The sequence below is a fragment of the Anabrus simplex genome, chromosome 5 (assembly GCF_040414725.1).
Source record: "Anabrus simplex isolate iqAnaSimp1 chromosome 5, ASM4041472v1, whole genome shotgun sequence".
In the NCBI taxonomy this organism is placed as follows: Eukaryota; Metazoa; Arthropoda; class Insecta; order Orthoptera; family Tettigoniidae; genus Anabrus; species Anabrus simplex.
The window spans coordinates 437,999,268-438,019,884 of NC_090269.1; the positions used below are offsets into that span (position 1 = coordinate 437,999,268).

The 20,617-nt window shown below is 37.0% G+C and overlaps 1 protein-coding gene across 1 annotated transcript in view; it reads right to left on the reverse strand.

Annotated features, from left to right (window-relative positions):
* The window catches only part of LOC136874212 (dynein axonemal heavy chain 10), a 350,423-nt gene that overhangs the window by 110,763 nt on the left and 219,043 nt on the right, over positions 1 to 20,617 (reverse strand). Inside the window, exon 17 of the mRNA XM_067147852.2 lies at positions 1,671 to 1,766. Within this exon, the coding sequence (XP_067003953.2) occupies positions 1,671 to 1,766 (96 nt within the window). The remainder of the gene's footprint in view (positions 1 to 1,670; positions 1,767 to 20,617) is intronic.

Below are 20,617 nucleotides of genomic sequence, written 5' to 3' on the forward strand. Positions count from 1 at the left end.
AGCCTTGTCTAACTCCTGTAAGTACCCTGAACCAAGAACTCATTCTACCATCAATTCTCACTGAAGCCCAATTGTCAACATAAAAGCCTTTGATTGATTTTAATAATCTACCTTTAATTCCATAGTCCCCCAATATAGTGAACATCTTTTCCCTCGGTACCCTGTCATATGCTTTCTCTAGATCTACGAAACATAAACACAACTGCCTATTCCTCTCGTAGCATTTTTCAATTACCTGACGCATAGTGAAAATCTGATCCTGACAGCCTCTCTGTGGTCTGAATCCATACTGGTTTTCATCCAACTTCCTCTCAACGACTGATCGCACCCTCCCTTCCAAGATGCCAGTGAATACTTTGCCTGGTATACTAATCAATGAGATACCTCGATAGTTGTTGCAATCCTTCCTGTTCCCTTGCTTATAGATAGGTGCAATTACTGCTTTTGTCCAATCTGAAGGTACCTTACCAACACTCCATGCTAATTTTACTACTCTATGAAGCCATGTCATCCCTGCCTTCCCACTATACTTCACCATTTCAGGTCTAATTTCATCTATTCCTGCTGCCTTATGACAATGGAGTTTATTTACTATCCTTTCCACTTCCTCAAGCATAATTTCACCAACATCATTTTCCTCCTCCCCATGAGCTTGGCTGTTTGCAACACCACCATGATGATTTCCTTTTACATTGAGAAGATGTTCAAAAAATTCCCTCCATCTCTCCAGTGATTCCCTGGGATCTATTATGAGTTCACCTGAATTACTCAAAACACTGTTCATTTCTTTTTTCCCTCCCTTCCTAAGATTCTTTATTACTGTCCAGAAAGGTTTCCCTGCTGTTTGACCTAGCCTTTCCAGGTTATTACCAAAATCTTCCCATGACTTCTTTTTGGATTCAACAACTATTTGTTTAGCTCTGTTTCCTTCATCTACGTACCAATCCCTGTCTGCCTCGGCCCTTGTTTGGAGCCATTTCTGATAAGCCTTCTTTTTACGTTTACAGGCTGCTCTCACTTCATCATTCCACCAAGATGTTCGCCTTTTCCCATCTTTACACACAGTTGTTCCTAGGCATTCCCTTGCTGTTTCTACTACAGCATCCCTGTATGCCACCCATTCTCTTTCTATATCCTGAACCTGCTTACTGTATACTGTTCGAAACTTCTCACTAATCATATCCATGTACTTCTGTCTAATTTCCTCATCCTGGAGATTTTCTACCCTTATTCGTTTGCAGACAGATTTCACTTTCTCTACCCTAGGCCTAGAGATATTTAGTTCACTACAGATCAGATAGTGGTCTGTATCATTCATCGAAAAATCCATGATAAACTCGTACATTCCTAACACATTTCCTGAATTCAAAGTCTGTTAAGATATAGTCTATTATGGATCTGGTACCCCTAGCCTCCCATGTGTAGCGGTGAATAGCCTTATGCTTGCAACCTGCCGGGTTAGGCCCAGAGGTGAGTTTTTATATGAATTTGAGTTCATTCTAGAAGTTACGAGAAGGAGAAATGACATCAGGGGAGTGGAAGAGTCAGTTGATTGAGCAAAACAGTAGCCAGTACGTGAAGAACAAGGGCAGAAGGAGGTAGTTTTAAAATAAATTATGCAAGGTAAGTCCAGAGTATTTGCATCAGTACAATAACTCCCTCAAACTTACCTTCTGCCATCTCTTGGGATACTTTTCTATGTGATGAGGAAGATTCCCAAACAAATTTGGGAATGCAATGGAGAGTCTCCAAACATCCATCCAAACCTGTATAACACAAGGAAAATAAATAAAATATATGGTATCATGGAGAGCTAATTCAATTTCAAAAGTTCTCCCACTACCATGAGATCAAGATGAAATCTCATATTACACCATAATGGCCATGCATTTTTAAATATAACATTCAAATTCTCACTAAGTTAAATATAAACATTGAATGCAATTTTACATTTGAAACATAAATGTATAAACATATTCAGAAACATCCTGTCTTCTGTGGCCTTAAATCTAAAAGTTTTATCACACTAAAAGTTCATAAATTTTTTTTCATAAGTAGTAATTTGGTCTTTTCATTCTTTTTCATTTGATGACTTCCACATTGTCAATATTTTCTTCATTCAAACGACTATATTCTGATTATGTAGTTTAATTTCCGGGTTGATCTGTGTCGCAGTTGTCTGTACATCACGTACAGTTTGCCGACATTTCAAATACATTGCAGTATTCTTTGTCAAGGCGACTGAAATACCCCTACAGTTAAAATTGAAATAATTGATAAAGAGATCCAACCTATTCAATACAAAAGAATAAGAAATGTAGTGAAATACATTCCCATTTAATAATAGTAGTTAGAAATGGTACCGGTTTAGACCCTAGTCCAGGTCATCATCAGCCGATTAAGACATGAAAAACAATGCATAGGATCAGTAGAAGAGGCGATATGAAAATGAATGGGGGGTAGACACTGTACAACTTGGAAGTAAAATGCAAGTCACTCAAAAGAAAACAGTGCGTAATTCTCTGAGCGGCAGGATGGCACACGCAGCGCTAGGCAAAGTCCCACAATGTCTTCGAATAGCTGAGAACGGTTAAATGAGCCAGTTTTTAAACACTGTCAGGCATAAAGTCACATCACAATCGAACACATACAAAGAATATAAATTTCATTATTCGTCCATATTGAACCAAGATTACAATTTATTAAAATTCGTATCCACCTTATTCAATACCAAAAATGTTGTTAAGATGAAATTACAACATGTATATTTATTTTATCAGGACTAGTTTCGACGCTTTATATTGCGTCATCATCAGCTGATATACACTGGAAACATTGGCAAAAATATATAAGTTTATCTACGTCACACACATTATAAAAACTATGATAAAGATTTAAAAACCATATTATAATTATACTATTTCTGAGTCCATATTGTCCAAGACTTGCAATTATTAAACTTTGGATTGCTAAAATGTGATGCAATTTGGTTTAAATAATCATTAAAATTAAACAAAACTAATAATAAAATCATGATCTTCTTAAAAACATTCACTTTGTTTGACGTTTTTTAAAACTGTTTTTGTAGAACCACATTAAAACCATTCAATAAAGTCCTCAGGCTATTGCCATGTAGTGAACATAATGTGCAAAATAAGGTTAAACAATCTTCTTAAATGACATTGACACTGTTTGACACTTCAAAATCTTTTAAAACCATATTAAAAATATTCTATGAAATCTTCAAAATGTTGAAATGTGGCGATCGTGAAAAGAGGCGGACTCAGAAGCCGGTGCTTTATGAAGTTACCAATTATTTCATTCTCAGTTCAATGCGGACCTGAAATAATATGAATATATTAACCTTCACTTTAACTGAAAAAGTGTGAAACTTTACGTCTTATAACATGTGACTCACCTCGTGAGATCGCTGTCCTTGCAAAGAACCGTGTAGCTAAGTGAACCTTGTTGTGTTAGCAATCCAGTGTCCAAGGTTGGTTTTGGGTCAAAGAGGGGAACTAGGGGAAGGAGGGAGGAGCAACTGAGGGGCGGCAACCTGTTGGAGCTCTGGAGGGCGTGATCGTGGAAGGCAGTATGTAAAGCTACTGCGCATAATATGAAAAACCGTCTTATTGTCTGGTACATGTATATTTTTAAAAAACTCAATAAGAAAATCAAAAAGAATATTTGGTTTTTCGGAAATTTCATTTAAATTAAAATTTGGATTAAAATACTGATCTAAATGTATATAACAGCCCTCCGTAACATCCAGCATATTACCTTTCCCTAAGCTCTCCAAAATTTCAATGTCTTGTTCTATAGAAGTGAATTTATGTTTTAGATCATATACATGCTGGCCTACCGCTGAAAATCTGTTATATTTTATTGCATTGACGTGTTCTGTGTATCTAATTTTAAAACTGCGTCCTGTTTGGCCTAGATATGTACTATCACAGTCATTGCATTTAAATCTGTATACTCCCGATTTGGTATACGGGTTCGACCTATTAACCGAAGTTGCATTGTGCAATACTATAGTATTATTATTATCAGTACTTATCTTACTTATCGTATGATGTACACAGAAAGATTATATAAATAAGTATGCAATATATACACAATATATACAAACAGAAGCCTGTAGTTCCAAATCAAGTCCATTGATCCATTTTAAGGCCTCCTCAGTTGCGTTATGAATGTCCTCCAAAGGACCTTGAAATGCTCTCTGTGGACACTCGACAATTATTATCAGTGCGAAATGAAATTTCCATGTTATGTTTTTTGAAAACATTAGTAAACTTATAAATATCTTTGTTATAAGTAAAAGTTGCAAATGTCTTATGATTGGGTTTGTCCTTGACCAAAGCGGTTTGCAATCGGAATTTAAACTTGTTAATAATACGTTCAATAAAGCCTTCACTAAAACCATTAGCCTTAGCTATTGAACGTATTATATTGAGTTCTTTTTTCAAATTATCTTTTGTCATAGGAATCTTAAAGGCCCGTTCTACTAAACTATTATATGTAGATCTTTTTTGACTCTGTGGATGTTCCGAGTCCTGTCTAATAGTGACTGCCGTTTGTGTAGGCTTTCTAAAAATACTATACTCAAAAGCAGAACCCGATCTGTTGATTTTTAGGTCGAGGAAATTAATTGATTTATTACTTTCTGACTCCAACGTGAACTTAATCTGAGGGTCAATATTGTTAAGTAAATCAAGAGTAGCCTTTGCATCTCCAACACTTTCGTCCAAAATTATGAATGTATCGTCTACAAATCTAGCCCAAAACAATATATTATCAAAGACTTTGTCATTCTTCATCATGTATGTTTCCAAAGCATCCAGATAAATTTCTGCCAAGATTCCCGAGGCCGGCGATCCCATTGCCAAACCATCTTGTTTATAAATGACATTATCAAAGATGAAGTAATTATTACTAACAAGTAACTTGACCAATTTCATGAAATCTTGTATTTCAAGCTCACTTAGCTGACTGTAGGATCTTAGATTCTTAAGAATAACGGGAAGTAACCTATTACTGTTAATACTCGGAAACATTATGCACATTATGTTCACTACATGGCAGTAGCCTGAGGACTTTATTGAATGGTTTTAATATGGTTCTACATAAACATATATAAAAAACATCAAACAAAGTGAATGTTTCTAAGAAGATCGTAATTTTATTATTAGTTTTGCTTAATTTTAATGATTGTTTAAACCAAATTGCATCACATTTTAGCAATCCAAAGTTTAATAATTGCATGTCTTGGACAGTATGGACTCAGAAATAGTATTATTATAATATGGTTTTTAAATCTTTATCATAGTTTTTATAATGTGTGTGACGTAGATAAACTTATATATGTTTGCCAATGTTTCCAGTGTATATCAGCTGACGATGACGCAATATAATGCATCGAAACTAGTCCTGATAAAATAAATATACATGTTGTAATTTCATCTTAACAACATTTTTAGTATTGAATAAGGTGGATACGAATTTTAATAAATTGCACATACGAAGAACCATAATCGTGCAGGAGTTGAAGACGAGTAGATCCATTGAAGCAACTTGCCAGCTCCCGGTGATCAGCGCGACACATTCAATATCAGGCACTGTGGTTTCAAACGCCAAAGTAAAATGGAGAATAGCTTGACGATTCAGTAATTTTCCTCGGTCACGGGAGAGTAAGTATATAGATAAATATAATACAATTCAATATAATTGAATAAGCAATTAAGCTCCTATAGAATTCTTAGAACAGTTGACGTGAAAAAACAATTGTGAAGAGAAAAGCATATAGTAAAAAGCGCAATACTGGAAACAAATGAAAACATATATGCACAGTGCACAATTTTTTAAAACGTAAAATTTCAGGTCTTGATTGAAGTAGTCGAAATCGGCACAAGGCAGGAGCTGAGTATGAATTAGAAGAAACTGAAATGACGGTGGAATTGATTTCTTTTTTTAAAGAAAAGATAGGATAAATTAATAGTGGAAGAGGAATAGTGGAATAAGAGAAGAATGAAAGAAATTGAAATTAAATGGTGTTGAGGAAGGATAAGATAGGGAGATGAAGGAGGGGTAGTTTGGCATTTGAAACCATAGTGCCTGATGTTGAATGTGTCGCGCTGATCACTGGGAGCTGGCAAGTTGCTTCAATGGATCTACTCGTCTTCAACTCCTGCACGATTATGGTTCTTCGTATGTGTACGATTGTGATGTGACTTTATGCCTGACAGTGTTTAAAAACTGGCTCATTTAACCGTTCTCCGCTATTCGTAAACATTGTGGGACTTTGCCTAGCACTGCGTGTGCCATCCTGCCACTCAGAGAATTACGCACTGTTTTCTTTTGAGTGACTTGCATTTTACTTCCAAGTTTTACAGTGTCTACCCCTGTTCATTTTTATATCGCCTCTTCTACTGATCCTATGCATTGTTTTTCATGTCTTAATCGGCTGATGATGACCTGGACTAGGGTCGAAACAGGTACCATTTCTAACTACTATTATTAAATGGGAATATAATTCTCTACATTTCTTATTCTTTTGTATTGAATAGGTTGAATCTCTTTATCAATTATTTCAATTTTAACTGTAATATTCTTCAAGACGGAACAATGAAATTTGTAGCTTTAAATGAAATACCCCTACTCGATCCGAGGTAATCAGTCTCTCCGGCAGCAATTTACACTACTAGAGTGGCCCTGACCTTGGCCTTTTATATCCTAGCCTTTCTGGTTGACGTAAGCCCTGGGTGTCTTGTGAGCATTCTGGAAGGTATGTGTCACAGCCAGGTAGTGGGGGCTTGCCTGCGCTGTTATGTAATGGGGTTTCGGTCCGTGTGTTTATGTGGTCTGTATGTCTTAAACTCTGAATGATAGGCATCCAAGAATTACTGATTTTATATCCTTCTTCTAAATTTATATTGTTTGGATGTTTCTTGATTTTGATAGCCTCGCGGATTTTCCTTTCCAGATTCCAAGGGATAGCTGCTAGGATCTTGCTCTTTTCAAATGATATTCCATGCCTTGTTTCGTACGAATGCTTGGCTACCGCTGAAATATCTGTGTTTTGGTTCTTGGTGTGACGGATGTGTTCTTTTAGGCGGGTGGAGATCAGACATTTTGTTTCACCAACATAACAAGCTCCGCAGCTACATTCAATGTGATATACTCAAGGAGCCTGTAATTCTATAGTGTCTTTTACTTGTGGTAAATAACGGGCTAGCTTCCGGTGAGGTTTATAGATGGTTTTTATGTCGTATTTGTCCAGTATCTTGACGATCCTGTCTGTAGTATTTTTAATGTATGGAAGTATCGCTGTTTACGGGCGGGTCAGTTCTTCTTTCCTGTTTTCTCCTACGGCAGCCTTTTCTTTGTTCTCTTTTGATTTTTTAAAGATTCGTCGGATGTTATCCAGCGAGTAGCCATTTTTTCTGAATGTTCTCGTGAGGTGTTCTTTCTCTTCCTCGAGGTGCTCTGCATCTGATATTGCTATGGCCTTGTTCACCAGTGATGTTAGGACAGCCTGCTTTTGTGATGGGTGATGATGAGACGAGGCGTATAGGTACCTGTCTCTGTGTGTGGGTTTCCTGTATACTGCATGACTCTGAGTCCCATTGGAGTTCTGTTTTACTAGGACATCCGGGAATGGTAGTTTTCCATCTACTTCAATATGGATATGTCTTGTCTCTTCTACGGTTGGACATGAAAGACCTGAGCTCTACTCACGTGGGGGGTTCAGCTCTCCTCAGTGGGAGTGACTGGATATGTCTGAGCTTTCCTAAAGTTGAACGTGGAGGACCTGAGCTCTACTCACCGTGGGGAGTTTGGCTCTTCTCGGTGGGAGCGACTGGATATGTCTGAGCTTTCCTGAAGTTGAACGTGGAGGACCTGAGCTCAATTCATGTGGGGGGTTCAGCTCTCCTCAATAGGAGCAAGTGGATATGTCTGATCTTTCCTAAAGTTGAACGTGGAGGACTTGAGCTCTACTCACGTGGGGGGTTCGGCTCTCCTCAGTGGGAGCAAGTGGATATGTCTTGTCTCTTCTACGGTTGGACATGGAAGACCTGAGCTCTACTCACGTGGGGGGTTCAGCTCTCCTCAGTGGGAGCGAATGGATATGTCTGAGCTTTCCTAAAGTTGAATGTGGAGGACCTGAGCTCTACTCACGTGGGGGGTTTGGCTCTCCTCAGTGGGAACGACTGGATATGTCTGAGCTTTCCTAAAGTTGAACGTGGTGGACCTGAGCTCTACTCACGTGGGAGGTTATGCTCTCCTCGGTGGAAGTGAGTAGATGTCTCGTCTTTCCTAAAGTTGAACGTGGAGGACATGAGCTCTACTCATGTGGGGGGTTCAGCTCTCCTCGGTAGGAGCGAGTGGATATGTCTGATCTTTCGTAAAGTTACCTGAGCTCCACTCACATAGGGGGGTTCAGCTCTCCTCGGTAGGAGCGAGTGGACATGTCTCGTCTCTTCTATGGTTGGACATGGAGGACCTGAGCTCTACTCACGTGGGGGGTTAGGCTCTGGTTCTTAGTAATTTTCAATTGTAAGTTCAATTAAATGTTAATGTAAATTCTTTATTAATCAGGAGTTTGTCCTCAGATTTCATGTTAACTGATAAAATGTAACTTTGTTCGATGATATTTATCAGTTACAGGCACCTTCACATTGTGTTGGTGGCAAACATTTTCGGAACAGTATTGTACATTAATTTAATTTCTCCTCCTATTAACTTGTATGTCATTGGCTGAAAGTAGGTTTTAGATTCCCCACCCAGCAGTGTTTCTCTTGTATTCTAACTAATTTCCGGCAAATCAAATGTCAATTAGTATGGGAATAGCCATCTGTGATATGAAAATTCAGAGTAGGAAATTTTAAGTCTTTCGTTTCTGTCACATGTGTTCATTATGTTTTAGGTTTTAACTTTAATTTATTTTCACTCGTAATGTTAAGCACTAGATATACTTAAGTTGTGTGTGAATTTGAATATGATGATGCTAGATTTAGAATGTTGAACTAATATTATTTCTAATAATATTTTATTTCCATGGAATTGCTTGTTAAACTTTTGTTGTTGCAGTTTTGTTGTTGTTGGGCAATTATGTTTTAACTTCATTATCACACAACTCTAAGCGACCACTGCCATCGGGATATTTCCCAACTGTGATGTATTTGTTAATAATAATCAGTAATTGTTTTTAAAATCTAGTTTTCATGCAGTGAGCAAGCGGTGTGCTAGGTTTAATGTGCAAGTGTGTTTTATACTAAAACATTTGTTCCTTTCTTTCTGATTAAGTTTATGTATGTTTGCCTTGTTTTTATTGTCATGAAATATTCAATAATGAGTTTATATTAGGAGAGGTTAACTAAGTTATCCTTATTTGAACTTCAGGGTCCCATATCTGGCCTTTTGTTGTTTGTTAATGACAGTTTGTCCTTAACTCAGATTTAGTTCTTCAATGTTTTCAATTTCACTTTCAAATTTTACTGTTGGTGATATAACCCCACAGAGAGGTTATAAAACCACAGTAAAAACTACACTAACCCTTTAAGGCTTACTGGTTATTTAACAAACCACCCGTGAGGAAAGTAGAAGAGAGGGAGGAGGGGAAGGAGAAGGTGGTAGTGTTTCACGTTGGTACCAACAACGTAAGGCAAGCTGATATAAGTACCAACATAGTTGGAGATGTGTGGGATCTGGTAAATGCAGCACGGGTGAAGTTTAAGAAAGCGGAGATTGTTATTAGTGGAATACTGTGTAGGAGGGATACTGACTGGAGGGTGATTGGGGATTTAAATGAGACTATGGAGTGGGTATGTGGGAAACTGGGAGTGAAATTTCTAGATCCTAATGGGTGGGTAGGAGAAAGGGATCTGCGCTCGGATGGCCTTCATTTAAACCGCAGTGGTACGTATAAGTTAGGAAATTTGTTTGGAAGGGTAATAGGGAGGTACATTCAGGGAAACGGGATGGCCTAGGGAGCGGTGATAAGGGAACAGGGAACTGGAAATCAAGTAGGGATGTCATAAAATTGTTAGTGTTGAACTGTAGAAGTATTGTAAAGAAAGGAATAGAATTAAGTAATTTAATAGATATATATTTACCAGATATTGTAATAGGAGTTGAATCATGGCTGAGAAATGATATAATGGATGCAGAAATTTTCTCACGGCACTGGAGTGTGTATCGTAGAGATAGGATAGGAAAGGTGGGAGGGGGAGTTTTCATTCTGGTGAAAGAAGAATTTGTAAGCTACGAAAAAGTTAAAGATGAGACACATGAAATTCTAGGTGTAAGGCTCATTTCTAAAGATAATAGGCAACTTGATATATTTGGAGTGTACAGATCGGGAAAGGGTAGCACTGATGCGGATTCGGAATTATTTGATAGGATAGTCAGCTATGTGGGAAACGACATGGAAAGAAATGTGATTGTAGCGGGAGATCTGAATTTGCCAGATGTCAATTGGGAAGGAAATGCGAACGACAGGAAGCATGACCAACAAATGGCAAATAAGTTAATATGGGAAGGACAGCTGATTCAGAAAGTGATGGAACCAACCAGAGGGAAAAATATTTTGGATGTGGTGCTGATAAAACCAGATGAGCTCCATAGGGAAACTGAAGTAATAGATGGTATTAGTGATCATGAAGCTGTTTTTGTGGTAGTTAAAAATAAATGTGATAGAAAGGAAGGTCTTAAAAGTAGGACTGTTAGGCAGTACCATATGGCTGATAAAGCAGGTATGAGGCAGTTTCTAAAAAGTAACTATGATCGGTGGAAAATGGTAAATAAAAATGTAAACAGACTCTGGGATGGGTTTAAAGATATTGTTGAGGAATGCGAAAACAGGTTTGTACCTTTAAGGGTGGTAAGGAATGGTAAAGACCCACCTTATTATAATAGAGAAATAAAGAGACTAAGAAGGAGGTGCAGACTGGAAAGAAATAGAGTTAGAAATGGCTGTGGAAGTAAGGAGAAATTGAAGGAACTTACTAGAAAATTGAATCTAGCAAAGAAGGCAGCTAAGGATAACATGATGGCAAGCATAATTGGCAGTCATACAAATTTTAGTGAAAAATGGAAGGGTATGTACAGGTATTTTAAGGCAGAAACAGGTTCCAAGAAGGACATTCCAGGAATAATTAATGAACAAGGGGAGTGTGTATGTGAGGATCTTCAAAAGGCAGAAGTATTCAGTCAGCAGTATGTAGAGATTGTTGGTTACAAGGAGAATGTCGAGATAGAGGAAGAGACTAAGGCCAAAGAAGTAATAAAATTTACGTATGATAACAATGACATTTACAATAAGATACAAAAGTTGAAAACTAGAAAAGCGGCTGGAATTGATCAGATTTCTGGGGATATACTAAAGACAATGGGTTGGGATATAGTACCATATCTGAAGTACTTATTTGATTATTGTTTGGCCGAAGGAGCTATACCAGATGAATGGAGAGTTGCTATAGTAGCCCCTGTGTATAAAGGAAAGGGTGATAGACATAAAGCTGAAAATTACAGGCCAGTAAGTTTGACATGCATTGTATGTAAGCTTTGGGAAGGCATTCTTTCTGATTATATTAGGCATGTTTGTGAAATTAATAACTGGTTCGACAGAAGGCAATTCGGTTTTAGGAAAGGTTATTCCACAGAAGCTCAACTTGTAGGATTCCAGCAAGATATAGCAGATATCTTGGATTCTGGAGGTCAAATGGACTGTATCGCGATTGACATGTCTAAAGCATTTGATAGGGTGGATCATGGGAGACTGCTGGCAAAAATGAGTGCAATTGGACTAGACAAAAGAGTGACTGAATGGGTTGCTATATTTCTAGCAAATAGATCTCAGAGAGTTAGAGTAGGTGAAGCTTTGTCTGACCCTGTAATAGTTAAGAGGGGAGTTCCTCAGGGCAGTGTTATCGGACCTTTATGTTTTCTTATATATATAAATGATATGAGTAAAGGAGTGGAATCGGAGGTAAGGCTTTTTGCGGATGATGTTATTCTCTATAGAGTGATAAATAAGTTACAAGATTGTGAGCAACTGCAACGTGACCTCGAAAATATTGTGAGATGGACAGCAGGCAATGGTATGTTGATAAACGGGGCTAAAAGTCAGGTTGTGAGTTTTACAAATAGGAAAAGTCCTCTCAGTTTTAATTATTGCGTTGATGGGGTGAAAGTTCCTTTTGGGGATCATTGTAAGTATCTAGGTGTTAATATAAGGAAAGATCTTCATTGGGGTAATCACATAAATGGGATTGTAAATAAAGGGTACCGATCTCTGCACATGGTTATGAGGGTGTTTAGGGGTTGTAGTAAGGATGTAAAGGAGAGTGCATATAAGTCTCTAGTAAGACCCCAACTAGAGTATGGTTCCAGTGTATGGGACCCTCACCAGGATTACCTGATTCAAGAACTGGAAAAAATCCAAAGAAAAGCAGCTCGATTTGCTCTGGGTGATTTCCGACAAAAGAGTAGCGTTACAAAAATGTTGCAATGTTTGGGTTGGGAAGAATTGAGAGAAAGAAGAAGAGCTGCTCGACTAAGTGGTATGTTCCGAGCTGTCAGCGGAGAGATGGCGTGGAATGACATTAGTAGACGAATAGGTTTGAATGGCGTCTATAAAAGTAGGAAAGATCACATTATGAAGATAAAGTTGGAATTCAAGAGGACAAACTGGGGCAAATATTCATTTATAAGAAGGGGAGTTAGGGATTGGAATAACTTACCAAGGGAGATGTTCAATAAATTTCCAATTTCTTTGAAATCATTTCGGAAAAGGCTAGGAAAGCAACAGACAGGGAATCTGCCACCTGGGCGACTGCCCTAAATGCAGATCAGTATTGATTGATTGATTCCTCACTTGCTTTTTGTTGAAATCTAGACTCTTGCATTTATTGACCTTCATGAGGAGCATAAAGATGAGTTGGAGAGGTATTTCATCTCTTAGGGGTTGGCAATCATGAATTTGATGTGTTTTTGTTCAAAGTGGTTACTTAGATAACCGGTATCACTCTGGGACCTGGCCTTCTGGACAACTATGTAGTTTGTCCTCGTTTTATTGTTGGTAAAGCACAATTATGCATTCTTGGCTGCTTTGGTCAACAATAGATTGTTAGTAGGTGGTCAAAAGATTTGTTTCTGTGCAATACAGTGGCCAGGTATTGTTTTGGAAGACTTCAAATCGCAAAGTGTATTTGTAAACACTTTTATATACCTGTCTGTTTCTTCATGTAGTATTTCTAATGTTGATATCATAGTTCTCTTATCTTTACCGATTTATTTTCTAATCATGAATGATAATTTTCATTTGGCGCAAAGGTTATTTGTGAGAAACTGGCACCACGCGTGAACTGCGAAAGAACAGAATGATGAAATGTGGAAATGAAAGCATCTGTAAATATTAGATTTCTTTATATTTTGGTAATTAGAACAATGTAGTAATTTTTACGACCCCCATCCTTCCTTGGAGGAGCAGTTTCGTTCCTTTTATAGATACCCGTAGTTCAATTCTTACTATTACTGGCATTTACAAATGCAGTTACGAACGATCAAGGGATCTGGGATGACTGATGGAGAGTTGTATTTTCTCAGAAGTAATGGGCTTGCTAAGGAACATTCAGCTTTGAGATGTTGATACATTAATAAAAACCACCTTTCCAATACATAGTAATCCTTTATATTTAGGATAAAACCATTAACAGATATTAAAATTAGGACATGTTTCGCTCAATACTTTGTGAGCATCATCAGCCAGAATAACTTAATTCAAGGTAGGTCAGGGTCCTGATCCCAGTACATATAATGAAAAACGTCTAATAATACAATGATAAAACTAATTACAACAATTTAAAAATGATCAGTAAAAATATAATATGTCTATTAAAACATTTAGTGACCATTAAAATAGTTTGTTTTTTGTTTCTTTTTTGCTAGGGGCTTCACGTCGCACCGACACAGATAGGTCTTATGGCGACGATGGGATAGCAAAGGCCTAGGAGTTGGAAGGAAGCGGCCGTGGCCTTAATTAAGGTACAGCCCCAGCATTTGCCTGGTGTGAAAATGGAAAAACACGGAAAACCATCTTCAGGGCTGCCGATAGTGGGATTCGAACCTACTATCTCCCGGATGCAAGCTCACAGCCGCGCGCCTCTACGCTTAAAATAGTCTGCAGTGTAGGTGAATGATAAGAAATGTTATTGGTGTGTTGGGGAATGATTATTCTTATGGAATGATGAACGTAATCCTCACATGATGGCATTAAACTGTTTATAGTTGTGAACACTTTTACACCATACGAGTGAACTATTGTGTTACAGATGTCTTAAAATCACATGTGCTATTGTAGGCAGATTTTTTGTGAACTTCAGGATGTATTGAACCAACTTACACTGTTAACACCATTAAACAAAGTTCCGTAAGAATAATAATTCCCAACGCACCAATAACATTTCTTATCATTCACCTACACTTCAAGCTATTTGCAACTGCCAGGAATGACTTTGTTTCGATCCGGCATAGGGTCATCCTCAGCAAGACATATAAAAATACACAGACTGCTCTAACTAATATGGAAGTCAAAAGCCCCAAGAAAAAATTAAAAGTTTATGATCTCACAGCAACTACAGTAAATCAGAACAAAGGAATGTAATAATAATCATGGAGAGGAACGATTATATTAATAAAACACCTTCGTTTTTCACAGAAAACAATTTTGGCATTTAATACGGATCCTATAAATAGATTACAAAAATTAAAATCAATAGTCAAGAATAGTATCTTCTTTTTCAATGAATTTGAAAAGAAAAAATCACTGACATGAACCCTGGGTTACCTGTAGCAAAATAATTACCAAAAATTCATAGGGCTAACACCTCTATACGATCAAGTGTCAATTTCAGGGGCAGCCTGATGTACAAATTCTTAGTTTATTGAAGAATTCCTTAGTACACACTATCAAGCAAATACTATGATAAAGGACTTCATAGAAGAACTATATGAAGGTACCAGAACATTAAAAGATCCTTTCATATGATGTCATCAACATGTATGCTGATATCTCTGTTAAAGCCGCTATACATTTGATACGGAATAATTTAACCAAATTCAGTAAACTGTGCACAGGTGAAATAGATCAGTTCATAGGCTTATTAAAATTCTCATTGAAGTAATAATTATTTTGTCTTTGAAAATAAAATCTAGCAGCAGACAGGGTTAGTTACGGGAGTACTGTCCTTGAATATCTTGGTGAATACACATAGACCAGTTAGAGCATGCAAACATCATATACAAGATCAAAGCCATATAATACTGGACACATCACATAGACGATGTTGTAGCTATCATAGATAGTAATGTTAACAAAGGAAAGGAAATTCTGAAACTACTCAGTACTTTAGATCAGAATATTAAATTCACTATGGAATTGGAGAACAACAACTTGCTTAATTATTTAGACATAATATTATCACGTCCTTAAGAATAATCACCTGGCATTTAATATTTATCGAAACCAACTTACAATGCTAACACCATTAAACAAAGTTCACAAAAAATCTGCCTACAATAGCATGTTAGAAAGAGCTTTAAAAATCCTACACTCAAAGAAAAGTTTGAAAAAAGAAATCAAGACCATCCGCAAAATAGCCTCGAGCAATGGATTTAGCACAAAGCACTTCGATGAATGAGTCAAAAACTAAAGAAAAGTATGCCACATTCACATTTAGTAATAATAATAATAATCAAATAATCACTTATGTCCTAGAAAAACAGAACCAAAAAATTGCTTCCAAAACCAGCAACACTAATGGAAAAATAGTATTTAACTCTCACACAGTAAATAGTAGCAATAAATATATCAATTCTGGGATACATACACTGGAATGCCAGGGATTCGGGTCAAGTTACGTCAGACGAACTGGCAGGAACGTCTTCATAAGTTATACAGAACACCACAACGCTTTAAAATATAATCATTTCTCTGCCATGAGTAACCATCACAAAGACCATAATCATAATCATACCACAATAGACCAAGAACAAAAAAGTCCACTTCTCAATATCTTAGAGAAATTTTACATTAATATGGATCAATATAAGAATCCAACCCTCAGATTAAAAGAGATGAATGAAAAAAAAAAAAAGAACGTAACATGGAAAACTTTCATTCCGATTATTTGTAGTAAAAACAAGAGCAGAAGAATTCACAATGATTACACTCAGTTTCAGTCACAATCCTGATAATCCCGCAAGCCCCACCCCATTCCCCCACTGCACCTCCTCCCAACAAAATGTCCAGCGTCTCGACTGCAGGGACAAGCCAGTCGAGAGCAGGAGTCCGCAGTCAGAAATAAAATCGTGTATGGTTTTCAGTGCCAAGAGTGTCCGGGGACATGTTCGGCTCACCAGGTGCAGGTCTTTTGATCTGACGCCCTTAAGCGACCTGCGTGTTGTGATGAGGATGAAATGATGATGAAGACGAAATTTAATTTTTCGTAACTTACCTTAACACATTCATTCCCGTAGACGCCTTAAGGCATTTAAAAGCTGCCTATGTGCGGGACTGTATCCGAGTTAAGGCGTTTAAGGCCGCACGATGTAAACGTCGTTTGAATTTAGCACAAAATTCGCACAAAGTCGTAGTTCATGGTGAAAACCATAGATGGCATATAAATGACCAGTCCCTCGCCCTGGCTACCTGACCAGAGGGTACATTCCAATGCTTTCTTTCTTTTTCTTCTTTGAGTAAACACAGACCCAAGCCAGTTGTGATATTGTTTGTAGTGAAGTGAGTTTTTGTGTCGTGACAAGATGACGACTTACAAAGACTGTATTTGAAGTGAGGAATTGAAGACATACTACTGAACGATGATTCTGGTGATGAACTCATCCCTGATTTCAGTGATAGCGATAGCAATTCCGATGATGAGATACCAGACTATGTGCAAAGTGAAATTCAGCACATTCAAATAACCGATACGCATCTGTCTTATCGCCCGCCTCCAATCAATTTCACTGGCCGGGTAGGATAAAATGTTGAGATCGAAGATAGCAATGATATTATCTTTCGTCAATGTATTTGTAAATGACGATTTCCTTGAATATATATGCGATCAGACAAACCTTTACGCGGAACAAGTTATTAGTGCAGCGCCGTGTCCTTTCACTAAACATTCTATATTTCAGACGTGGAAACCGGTCGACGTAAATGAGATAAGAAAGTTTTTAGGACTAATGTTTGTAACGAGAATAATTCAAAAACCAGATTTGAAAATGTACCGGACAGAGGACACTATTTTCGGGTCACCGATTTTTTCAAAAACAATGGCACGAACCCGGTTCGAAAACATTTTGTCGTTCTTGCACTTTAGCGACAGCAGTCATTATGAGGGAATCCTGATAGGCCATACAAAATTAGGCCGATTCTTGAAAGGCTCGTAATCTATAATCTTCATTTCCGTATTGACGAATTGCACAATTAAAAATAGGAGAGGATTTCCACCAATCAATATTTATTTATTGCATATATTAAACTACAGGACCGGTTTCGACCTCATAGACAAGGTCATCTTCAGCTGAACCATACATACGTATTTGTATAATGAAGCTTTGATTAAGATTGTGTTGTTAAAGGAATGCTATATGATGATGATGTACATTTAGTCACATACAAATGGGGCACATCTTAGCGTGAACTGGCGTATGTGTCATTCTGTACAATATTGCAACTGTATGTCTAAAATATTATGTTGAAGGTCTTAAAATTAGTGTATAAAATATGTCTTTACTTAAACTCACTTTTATATATATATATATATGTACAAGATAAATACAATATACAAAAAAACACTTTATGCATATGAACATTCGTTCTTGCTTATTGGTCAATACATCGACTAACTTCAGTATTTAAGTCTTATTTACAGTTGTACACTTCAGCTGCTATTCTTGGAGTTTGTAAAATTGCATGGATAAAAAGTTTTGTCTTCCTGTGTATATGTGAGAAAAAAACACTTTCAATTTTAAAAAGGTGCCAAATGTATGGATGAAATTCAACTAAAATATGTTCAGCTCTGCTGTGTGTGTTGCCTTTTTATTGGAACCAATTCATGTTGTCCTGTGGCGTCCGTAAATTTGGATGACATTGGGTTCAAAGTAGTGGCTCCTTTCCCATTTGTAGCTGTGCAATGATGTTATGTTTATCTGTGGAAGATAAGATTGAGTTATAAGTGATATCGTGTTGGAGGAATGTCTAAGGGTATTTGTGTGTGAATTGGAATATGTACTTACTGTTGTTGGTGTAGCTGAGTTGTGTTTGACGTGCGAGCCTGTAATGTACTACTTCGTGTTCTTCTTGGGCTATACTAGCTGCTGTGAGGAGAAGGGAAGGAGGGGTAGGGAGAGTTGTTGTTGTGGGGGTAGGGGTGGAGATGGGTGTGTTGTTTGGTGTTTTTCTGTTGCGTGTCGCATTCTGTTTATCGATTAACTTAAGGTAAGGGTTTTTTAGGGCAGGGATAACTGTATTGAAGATGATGTTAGTTTTTTCTGTGATTTCATTTATGTTGTAATTTGGATTGGTGTACTGATCTAGAGTGATGTAAAATTCTTCTGTTATGTTGAGCAGGGGGCCTTTGGGGTTTATGTTTAGGATTTGCATATCGTTATCGGTTTGTAAAACTTTGTTTATAGAGTGCGACATTCTTGAGAAAATATAACAATAAACAGAGGCACACCAAACAAACTCATAATACGCAAAAAAGAACAAACAAAATCTGGCTGAAAGAAGAAATAAAGTTTTTATACCGTAAAAAACAACATCTTAACAACGAAGTATACCGAATACATTTAAAGGCATCTAACGAGTTGCCACATAGCTATTGGGATGATTTTCAGCAGATCACGACAGAAAAAAATAAGGAACTTAGCCATCAAAAAGCAGAATACACTAAATAAGAAATTAAAAGCACTTAAACAACCATCCAAACCAAACCCAAAAACCGAAACTCCGAACATGAACTCTCCTACCTTCCCCAATGAAATCACTGAACACAAATTCCACCCACCCGTAAAAAATCTCACAAATACGACTTTTAACGAAATGTAAACTGTTATCTTGAGCAAGGGACCCAAGCACAATTGGGGTAACACATCAACATTCCAGAACATTACAACTACTATCACCGAAATAGAAAACGCCATACAGAAAATCCCACATGAGCTACGAGACGAAGTCAGATATGATATTAAAAAAAGGCTCCCACTATATATCGACAAAATTCACACCAATAAAGTACACATAAACAAGCTCAAAGATAAGATAAAACAGAATAATCTACTAATAACGAAAGCCGATAAGGGCAATACCACAGTTATTATCAACAAAGACCAATACATATTGAAAACCAAAGAATGTTTTCAAGATAACACTTTCTCATCAAACGTAAAGACCCGACTAATAACATAAAAAGGAACCTCAAAACCTTATTAAAAAATACACACTTTCTTTTAACAGAAGTAGAATCCTCTAAACTTATAGTAATGAATCCTCAAATACCCACTGCTAAAGCTTATCCCAAAATACACAAAGAACATATTCCAATGAGACCTATTATTAACTACAGAGCAAGCCCAACCTATAAACTTTCGCAATTTGTTCAACGATTTCTCAAAAAGCACTACGTATTCTTAGCTAATAAAACAGTACGGAACTCAATAGATTTTTGTAATAGGACAAAAGGATTAAAGATTGAACCATATCACAAACTCGCATCATTTGACATAATAAACATGTACCCGAACATTCCCACAAAACGAACAATAGAAATCATTGAATCTAACCTAAAAAGTCATAGCAATCTAAGCACTTTGGAAATAGAAGAGTTCATTAAATTACTTAATTTTGCCATCAGTAACAACTACTTTAAATTTCATGATACTATCTATCAGCAACAGGGTTTACCGATGGGATCTCCCGCTTCTGGTATAATCGCCGAAATTTACATACATTCATTAACAAAATAGACCATATATTTTTTGGTGTAGATTTGTTGATGACATCTTTATCATCCTCGACAATAGGTCCACAAATGAAACTGATTTATTAGATAAACTCAATACAATAGATTCCCATATAAAATTTACCATGGAATCCGAAAACAATCACAAACTGAACTACCTGGACATAACGACAACTAGACATGATGACCACCTTTCTTACAGAATATACAGAAAACCCACGCATACCTCAAATACAATTAAATGGATTCCGTTCACCCCAACATACACAAAAGAGCAGCCTACTGTAGCATGATACACAGAGCATTCAATATACTGTTAACAAAAGAAGATCTAAACAAAGAATTACAATTAATTCATGACATAGCTAAAAACAATGGATTCAAGAAAGAAATGGTTAACAAAATCATTCACAAAATAAAATCCCAACCCAAAACCAAACTAACAAAAGTAAACGAATCCAAGAAAGATTATGCACTATTCACTTTCAATAATGTACACATATACCCCATAACTAACATTAAAAAAAACATAACCTAAGAATAGCATTCAGAACTACACACAATAGTACCAACATCATACACAA